Here is a 10,136-nt window from a genome sequence, read left to right as displayed (position 1 = left end):
CTGGTTAACGTTCAGCGTTAGTATAGCAGGTTAACATTAAACGTTCAGCGTTAGTATAGCAGGTTAACATTCAGCATTGGTTTAAAGGGTTAATGTTCAGTGTTAGTTTAAAGAGTTATGGTTCAGCGTTAGTTAATGGGTTAACGTACAGCGTTACTATGATGGGTTAACGTTAAGCGTTAGTATAATTGATTAACGTTCAGTGTTAGTACAACAGGTTAATGCTCAGTGTTAGTATGACGGGTTAATGTTAACATCAGTATAATGGGATAACATTAAGTGTTAGTTTAATGGGTTAACGTTCAACGTTAGTTTAAAGGGTGAACGTTCAGCTTTAGTTTAAAGGGTTAACGTTGAGCATTAATTTAAATTGTTAACATTCAGCGACAGTAGCATGAGTTACATTCAGCGTTAGTTTAACAGGTTAACATTAGTTAACAAGCGTTAGTAAAAACGGGTTAACGTTCAGCGTTAGTATAACGGGTTATGTTCAGCATTAGTATCATGGGTTAACATTAAGCGTTAGTAAAACGAGTTAACGTTAGTTTAAGGGGTTAATGTTGAGTGGTAGTATAATTGGTTATGGTTAAGCATTAATATAATTGGTTAATTTTAGGTGTTTGTATAACGGGTTTACTTTCAGCGTTAGTTTAACAGGTTAATGTTAAGCGTTAGTATAATTGGTTAACGATAGGTGTTTGTATAAGGGGTTAACGCTCAGCGTTAATTTAACATTCAGTGTTAGTATAACGGGTTATGTTCAGCATTAGTTTAAGGGGTTAATGCTGAATGGTAGTATAATTGGTTATGGTTAAGCGTTAATAGAATTGGTTAACGTTAGGTATTAGTATAAGGGGTTAACGTTAATTGTTGATATATTTGGTTAACGTTCAGCGTTAGTTGAAGTGGTTAATGTTAAGCGTTAGTATAACGAGTTAACGTTCAGCGTTAGTTTAAGGGGTTGATGCTGAGTGGTAGTATAACTGGTTATGGTTAAGCGTTAATATCATTGGTTAACGTTAGGTGTTTGTATACGGGGTTAACGTTCAGCGTTAATTCAACATTCAGCGTTAGTATGACGGGTTACACTGAGCAGTGCGCAGGCTGGGATGCGGAACTCCGCTCTAGCAGATTCATGCGCTTCATATCCGACCGAATGGAGGAGCAGCTGCACCGCAGAACGAGCGGAACATGAAAACGAGCCGCGCTGCCATAGCGCGCGCTCTCTCTCTCTCTCTCTCTCTCTCTCTCTCTCTCGCTCTCTCTCGCTCGTTTCCTTATACGGCTGCACGCCAACAGAAAAAGAAAACATCACCACGAGCCTTCCCCCTTTTTTCCCGTCTCCCCTCGCGCCATAACAAACGCTTGCGTCGCTCTCCAGCGCGCAGACGCGAATCGCCCGCTGCTCGCGCCGTGCACGGTTCTCGCGCCTCCGCGGACACAAGCAGCTCCTCCATCGCGGACTGAAGCTGATTCTCCTCTCCTCCTCCTCCACCGCGCGCGCCTCCGGTTCGGTCATGCCACCGGCGCGCGTCCGGAGATGAGGCTCCGAAATGGCACCTTCCTGACAGTCTTAGTGTTCGGACTGTGCGGGCTCTTCTCGCTGTCCTGGTACACCGCGTTCAGCAACCCCAAAGGTGAGCTGCACGGGTGTTTATGTGTTAACGGAGCGTGGGGCGCGCGTGCGATTCACGGCCGTAGCCTGACAGCACACGCCGGTGTCTGTCTGTGTCCAGTGGCGCAGTGAAGCTGCTGCTGGACCTCCAGCGTTCAGCCTTCAGTAGACATCAGCTCAGCTCCTCAGCTCTGCACGCGCAGCCCTGTCCTTCACTGTGTGTTGTCGCTCCTTCATAAAGAGAATTCCGCTCTTTTTTGGTCGCGTGAGGAGGTCAGTGATGGTGGGCTGAGCCAGCATGTGCAGTTTGACACACAGGTGATGTGGGGTGTTGGTGGGCGTCTGGTTCCTGGGTGGTTCCGCCGTTTGAGATCAAAACTAAGGTGCCTAAATGCAAATGGAACCTACAAGCAGGCAATGCTGGTCAAATAGGAGTGTGCATTTTATGTGTAGTCTGTGTGGTGGTCAAGAGTGAGCGTGCATTACTGCTGTAGTCCAGACTGTGGTCAAGAGTGAGTGTGCATTTCTCATGTAGTTTGTGAGATGGTCAGAAGTGAGTGTCCATTTCTCCTGCAGTCTGTTTGATGAACAAAGTGAGTGTGCATTTCTACTGTAGTCCATATGATGGTAAGAATGAACGTGCATTTCTCCTGCTGTCTGTGTGGTGGTCAGAAGTGAGCATGCATTTCTGCTGTAGTCCAGACTGTGGTCAGAAATGAGTGTCCATTTCTCTAGCAGTTCATTTCATGGTCAGATGCAAGGTTGCATTTCTCCTGCAGTCTATAATGATCAAAAGTGAGTGTGCATTTCTACTGTAGTCTAAATGATGGTCAGAAGTGAGTGTCCATTTCTCGTGCAATCTGTATGGTGGTCAGAAGTGAGCGTGCATTTGTGCTGTGGTCCATATGATGGTCAGAAGTGAGTGTGCATTTGTGCTGTAGTCCATATGATGGTCAGAAGTGAGCATGCATTTCTGCTGTAGTCCGGACTGTGGTCAGGAGTGAGTGTGCATTTCTCATGTAGTTTGTGAGATGGTCAGAAGTGAGTGTCCATTTCTCCTGCAGTCTGTTTGATGAACAAAGTGAGTGTGCATTTCTACTGTAGTCCATATGATGGTCAGAATGAGCGTGCATTTCTCCTGCTGTCTGTGTGGTGGTCAGAAGTGAGCATGCATTTCTGCTGTAGTCCAGACTGTGGTCAGAAATGAGTGTCCATTTCTCATGAAGTTTGCGAGATGGTCAGAAGTGTGCATTACTACTGTAGTCCATATGATGGTCAGAAGTGAGTGTCCATTTCTCCAGCAGTTCATTTTATGGTCAGATATAAAGTTGCATTTCTCCTACAGTCAGTTAGACGAACACAAGTGAGTGTGCATTTCTACTGTAACGCATACGATGGTCAGAAATGAGGGTGTATTTCTCCTGTAGTCCATATGATGGTCAGAAATGAGTGTCCATTTCTCCAGTACTTTCTATCATGGTCAGATATAAGGTTGCATTTTTCCTGCAGTCTATGTGATGATCAGAATATCAGAGTGTGCATTTCTACTGTAACCCACGTGATGGTCAGATTTGTCTAGTAGTCCATGTGAGAATCACAAACGAGCATGCATTTCTTCTTCAATTCATATGATAGTCAGATGGTGTGATGATCAAAAGCGAGCATGCATTTCCCTTGTGGTCTGTAGATGGTCAGAAGTCAGCATGCTTCCTTCTGCAGGCTGTGTGATAGTCAGAAGTGAGCATGAAAGTCTCCTGCAGATGTTTCTTTTCCTGCAGGGCATTCGCAAACGCAGCGGTCAATTATTCCCATTTCTTGTGTTTGGTCCCAGCTGGCTTTGAGCCTTTCAGTTCAACACTGAGGCTGCTTACAGTGCAGTGATACTTAAAAGCAGAAGACATTAATTTTAAAAATACAATTATATACAAATCAATACTTTTATGCTTGTTGTGCTATTTACACTGTGTCTTTTAATACATCTCTGTTATTGTTGCTGTTGATGCTGTAAGACTGTGTTGGTTTCTAGGATTGTTTTTGAAGAAATCTATGTAAAAAACTCTCACTCTCTCTCTCTCTCTCTCTCTCTCTCTCTCTCTCTCTTTAATGAAAGGGCACTGCTTTGTTTGCAGGGCTGGTCACAAATCAGTGACCAGATTACACTAGTTTGTGTGTGAGGCTCCTATTGTTTTGCAGTGTACAACTGTCATGCAGTGTCAGTGGGTCTCACAAAACGGCCACAAACCATATTCATGCGGTTTTTGAGTGTCATTATTATTGTGCAGATAATCTATGTTCATATTTATTAGACCGATGAGTCTAATAAATATCATTATGGTAGATTGACAAGTGCTGGGTGGTACATTAAAAAGTCTTAAAAATTATTTTAAAGCTTTTTTTTTTAATTTCTTGCTCTAATTCTCATTAGAGCAACGTGTGTTTCTCATTACCGATAGTGTCCTTTTTTAATGAGGGAACAAAGTTTAAATTACTTTTTACTGTTGAATCTTTTTACTTATTACTTTCCTTGAAAAGTTTTAAGTGAGAAAATCGAAACAACAAAATTTTATGTGGCAGAAATACTCAGAAAATAGCTGCCAGTGAGTTGCGGTAATGAGAAATAATTGCAAAAAAGTATATTTTGTGAAGTGTATATATATATTTTACTAATTAACTTTAAAATACTCCAAATATGTAAAAATGAAATAAAAATAAAAACACATTTGTCTTCAAATCTTATGATGTTGCGGTAATGACAATTTGGTCAGAAAATGAGAAAAAATAAAAATAAAATAAATTGAATTGCTCAAATTTACTTTTAATTATTCAACTAGACATCATCGGTTGTATGTCTGAAAAATAGAAAATTATATTTTAGTAATTTTCATTTTAAGTTGGGTCCCAGTGTTTGGGGTGTTTGTGAGAATAATCCTGCTGGAGTCAAATGACCACCTTAAAAAAAAAAGAAAAAAAAAAAAGAAACGAAAACACTAACCAACCCAGATTCACATTACGCTGATCACACAAAACCAAACACAGAGTAAAAGGTAAACTCGAGCTTGGAGCTCCTCTGTGTTTTAATTGTTAACACTAGAGTCGTATGAGAAACGATGTGACCACACAAGCTAAAGAGAACCCTGCTTACTTTCATGGTTCTGTTGTAAGATGGACATTATTAGCAGACACAGGGATACGGATGTTTCTGGGTTCGGATTTGTAACCGTATCGTGCTGTATTTTACTGCCTGGTGGAAGGAGGTTAATGAATTTATACTTTTTTTAAATTAAAGATGTCATGTCAGTATTGAGGAGTATGAGTATCAGGCTGAAATGAGCAGAAAATGCTTTAACAAACATCAGGCAGTAAAAAAGAACTAATCTTATCCAATACTGTAACAAATCTAGCCTGAAATGGCACAAACTCACACTGTGTTGCGTGACGAGATGTTGTTAGTCGTGTATTTCTTCCTGTGGATTATGAGAGTGTATGCTTCAGATAAAAATGGCCCATTTATTTAAAATATTGTCTCTGTATCAGCTGATACTCAAGGTTTCACGCTGGTATTGGAAAAGAAGAAGTGGTATTGTGCCATCATGCCATCTGTCACGAATATAAAATTACATCAGCCATTTCAACTTAAGTTTGGAAATAACTGCGTTGATGTATTTTATTTGGAAATAATCTACATTACTTTGTCAGTGCGGCTCTAGCACCACTTTCATTGCTGTTGTTTTTTCAGGGATGCATCAGTCTTGAATTCTTATGGTCGATTCTGATTATTTTACAGCCAGACTGCCTGATGGACAATTTTTTGGCCCATTTTTAAAAGCCTTTTTTTAATCCGAAGCTCGCGCTGTGTGAGGAAGGTGAATATGTAAAACACACTATCACATTTCCAGCACTTTTAGCCAAACTTGAAATATGAACAACATTATTTCCTCTTTAATGGACCAAACCGGTATTTAAAATGTTTTAAATAAGTTGCCTTTTTAAATAACACAAATTAAATAAAGTGCTGCATTGAAAGTAAGAGGCAACTGGCTATTCAGCTCAATGAGTCATACATAATTATGCTATGACATTTTGGTATAGGTGTAGGAGCAGCATTCAAATACAGCACAAGTGTACTAACCTCGTGTTATTTATAACTGCAGATCTGCCAAAGTAAAAACAGTAAATTGATGTTTTGTGCAAAAATCTGCCAATTCCTGTTGTCCACCCCTATTATTCATAGGATTATTTGCTTTTACGACTCATGGACAGTATTTATCATGCTTATAGCAAGCGCTTAATGGCGAAACATGGCATTCTGTTTTAGTGCAGCACTGTCTGTTCAGGTTCATGTTAAGGCTGTACAGAGGTGCATATCAGACGGTCTGCTTCCTGTTGATGTGTTTGGGGGGAAATATCGTCAGGGGCTCACTGCTGATGGCGAGATACACATTAACCCACTTGAGCAGTTTTCTTAGCTTATTTCCCACAGTGCAGGCGTTTCAGGTGTACAGTGAAAAGGTGTCACCATAAGCAAAAATAGAAGCAGGAACTTCTATTTATTGATATACAAAAATAAATAAAGCAGACCCTGCGGTTCCTCTCATACTAAGTGGGATTGCTATTGCAGCAACACATCGTCGGTAGGGTAAAAATAGCCTGTCTCACGACAGTCTAAACCAGGGTTCCGCATCTCAGATGTTAAAACGAGCCATTTTGTCAAGTTTCAACAAAAATCGAACCATTTTGGGAACCAAAACATTTAACCTCCATTTTATTGAAGCAACATTTCACCATCTTGGTTGTAAATATGTCTCAGTATGTGCTAAAGTGCTAGTATAGGCTAAACATATAATATAAGCAATAACACAGACTTACTTTGCTCTGCTTTAAGCTTTGGCTATGCTATAGCCACTTTTCTCACATCTCCAGCAGGAAACTTTTCCACAAAAGTAGAATATTTTCTTGTAAAATGTCTCTCAACGTTTGACTTCTTATGAGGCTGAAGTCGCTTCTCATTCGCCAGCTTCTTGTTCGTATTTGCCGTTCCACCTTAAATGGTGCCTGAGGCACCAGAATGTAGCTAACTATGTAGCTAACTGTTGTACAATTTAAGGTGGAACAGGAAAATTGAACAAGAAGCTGGCGAATGAGAAGCTGATTTCAGCTTTGTGACTTTTTAATGTTTGTCAGTTTCTCGTTGCAGATTAAACATATCAGGAAACCAGCTGGAGAGATTATAGATGCAAATGAGTCCATTCATCTCCAAATAATCGATATTTGTCTTAAATCCTCCTCTTCGCCTTTTCGTTGGCTACTAGCTAGGTGAGATTGTTATCCGTGTTGCTATGGTGACCAGCAGTCTGCGCTGATCTTCAGGGTTAAAGGGTGAATCAGCAGTTCTACATTAACTCCAGCATTTAACACCATTTATTGTTAAACTGTGTTGAACGACCAGCAGAGCTTTATTTTACTGTAAAGGAGGATTATTTTATTTTTACCTAAAGAGTTGGAAAAGCTGACACTGAAAGTTCAGAAAGCAGCGTCGCTATGAACGCTTGGCCTCTGCAAACCAGTTATTCCTGTGGTCACTTTTCTGACACCTCCTGCTCAAAACCCAAAAGCCAGAAGGATCGTGAGGCCCTGCTTTCACGGACTGTATTCATACTAAAAGTCAAGATCAAGTGAGCTTTGGCCCTTCTGCTCTGCGGGAGGTTCCTTTTGTTCCCGAGCTCATCTCAGGACACATTTCACTTTGGAGTAACATATTAAATGTGCCTAAACTTTTCACACCACACATCTTATTTTTCCTATAATAATAATAATAATAATAATAATGATAATAATAATAATAGGTTCTGCAAATGTTACAGTAATTGTGCATTGAAACACGCTGAAGTGTGTTTTCTGGAGAGGATGTGAACTTATTTTCACTCAAGACACGTATTTAGTTCAGATGTGGCCAAACTTTTGAATGCAACAGTAGACAATATGTCCCATTAGTGTGCAGAGTGTCTCATGCCAGCTCGGATGCTCTTTCCTCTGTGTGTGTATAGGAGTAGGTGGGGTTCTTGTTATCTGTGCTTTTAAAGAGAGAGAGGACGATCAAGGCTGGTCTAGAGTGCCTCTCTTTTCTTTTTTACTCGCTTTTCTCTCACACCTGGAGCAGAAGAACAGAGCAGGTTTCATGTTACCCTCCTCTGCTTGCTTGAGCTGACACAGATATTCCCGGGATAGATTGTGTCAGTGTAGGATGGTCAGTCTCAGAGTGGAATCTCTGTCAGATTGTGAATGAGGTGCTATTCAGTTACCAGGAACACGGCTGCTTTAGATGAAGAGAGTGGTTTAAGTAGATCTAGGCAATGTAGGAAAAATAACAGCAATAAATGTTTCACTTATGGATGCACAATGATATAGCGATCATATCAGTATCTGCAGATAATTGCTTAAAATGATTGTGATTAGTTTAGATTTGACTGTTTCATACTGATTTCATACTTTAATGGCATGTTTATTGTACTTTGGAAGAGCAGAATGTGTAGGTGATGCTGGGCTGCTGTGCGAAATGTCTGCATTTTATGCACTTTTACTGCAACCCATACCGTGCGAAAAAAACTTAAGCATAGAAAAGGAAAATCTGTACTAAAATATGTTAATAACATGCATAAAATATATAGAGAATACTATGTAAACACACCTTACACTGTGAAAATATTCACATACATCCGTTTTCCTTTATGCATACCTCTAATATAATGAGAAAGTAATTGATTTTTCTAGAATCAATCACATTGACTGTCGTTCTGAATCGAGGCTGTTCCAGTCATAAGCCTAAGCCACCATGTAACCTCTGGTCTTTGAGTATTTGTCCACTTTTATTTGTTTAGAGCGCGAAAGTCGAAGGACTTCAAGAAAGTTTCATGTCCTTGATGACGGTTATGTGTTGAGAGCTTGTCGACTGTGGTGTCGGCTTCCAGCCGTCCAACACGGAGACTCTCACACTGAGAAATATGTGATGCACCTGGCTAATGAGAGCCTGGATCTCTCTCACCTGGTTTGAACCAGCCGTGTCTCCAAGGAGATCAAAGCCCAGACGCAGTCTGCTCCCTGTGTACCAGGAGAGTTCACTCTGCATGCTTACGTACTCCGTGATGAGTGTCAGAGCTGTAGTCTTGAGTACCTGCAACTCTCAGGCCTCTCTTTTTAGTACGGACGGAGCCTTTTTGGATAACAACGCAGCAATCGCAGCTGAAAATATTTATCATGGTCTTTGTGTTACAGCAGCAGTGGTGGAGCTGGGGCTGCCCAGCTTCGGCTGTTCCTGATTGGAACTCTAAGACCACTTTCTAGCCAAGGGTCATGTATGCATACAGTGAATTTCCCGTTTAGTAGGCCGTCCTGCCTTTGGTACACAAATTAGCCATTTTATCAGGGACGTTTACCATTAGAGGTGGCATGATGCCGCTTTTATGCTGATGCCATGGTCCACCACCCAAACATATCCATCAGTGAGTGCGTTTACATGCACTCAGTAGTCCGATCATAATCGGATTTCTTCGATTATGTGATTATTCATATGGTCATGTAAATTGCATACTTTGATCTAGAAATCTGATTAAGAAATCTCTTGGATTTTAGCTCAGTAATCAGATTTCTCAGTGTACGTAAACTCTTACTCAGATTTCTTTCGAATTTCTTTCGGATTTCTCAGTCTGTGCATGCACGAAAACAGAGGTACCGGATATAAGCAAGCAGCTTAACCAAACACAAAATGAGGGATTTAAATATTCTTCATTTTCTAGATGATGTATGTTTATATTTTCAGGTAAATTGGCGCAATGTTTTTTAAAAAGCTGTGGCGTGAAGTTTGATTTTACGTTAGGTTTACGTCACGTCTTCTGTGAGTGTATTGGCTGGTTGTAAAGCAGAAATCTGATTACTGTCAAACTCTTGTAGACCCAGAGTTTCCCCATTATCTGATTACTCAAGTGCATGTAAAGGTGTTGATCGTATTACTGACAAAATCTGATTATTAAGTGACTGTTGATCTAGACCAGGGGTGTCCAGTCTTATCCGCAAAGGGCCGGCGTGGCTGCAGGTTTTCACTCAAAACAAGCTGGAGCTCACCTGATTCTACTTGTTTAATCAGTTGGTTTCAGTCTTCAGACCGCTGATCATGTGATCTGCTTTGTTGAAGTGAAAACCTGCAGCCACGCCGGCCCTTTTCGGATAAGATTGGACACCCCTGGTCTGGAGGATAAAGAACACAAATGTGCTAAGTCAGTCTGATAAAGTATGTGTATGTATGTCTGTATGTGAGTGTATGTATGTCTCTCTTTGTATGTTTTATCACTGCAATTCCAGCCTCTGTTGTTTGTCTTCAGGCCCATTTTTTTGAGGTGGGCACATTGAACTGCATACTTGAGTATTTTTTAGTGCTTCGGCTAGGAGATACAGCAGAACAGCAAGAGGAGGCTAAAACGCAGAGAAACTGGAACAGCCCTGGAGTGATGACAGTGGTTCAGACAGAATT

General features: G+C 40.8%; 1 protein-coding gene across 1 annotated transcript in view; it reads left to right on the top strand.

Moving 5' to 3' along the window:
- Positions 1–1,373: 1,373 nt before the first annotated feature.
- The window catches only part of mgat4b (alpha-1,3-mannosyl-glycoprotein 4-beta-N-acetylglucosaminyltransferase B), a 232,561-nt gene continuing 223,798 nt past the window's right edge, over positions 1,374–10,136 (top strand). The window contains exon 1 of the mRNA XM_036569309.1: positions 1,374–1,637. Coding sequence (XP_036425202.1) covers positions 1,541–1,637 — 97 coding nt within the window. The 5' untranslated portion in view covers positions 1,374–1,540. The remainder of the gene's footprint in view (positions 1,638–10,136) is intronic.

This window comes from Colossoma macropomum, unplaced genomic scaffold (genome assembly GCF_904425465.1).
Source record: "Colossoma macropomum unplaced genomic scaffold, Colossoma_macropomum, whole genome shotgun sequence".
NCBI lineage: Eukaryota > Metazoa > Chordata > Actinopteri > Characiformes > Serrasalmidae > Colossoma > Colossoma macropomum.
Note: the sequence above shows the minus strand (reverse complement) of the source record. Positions and strands in the feature narration are given on the sequence as shown.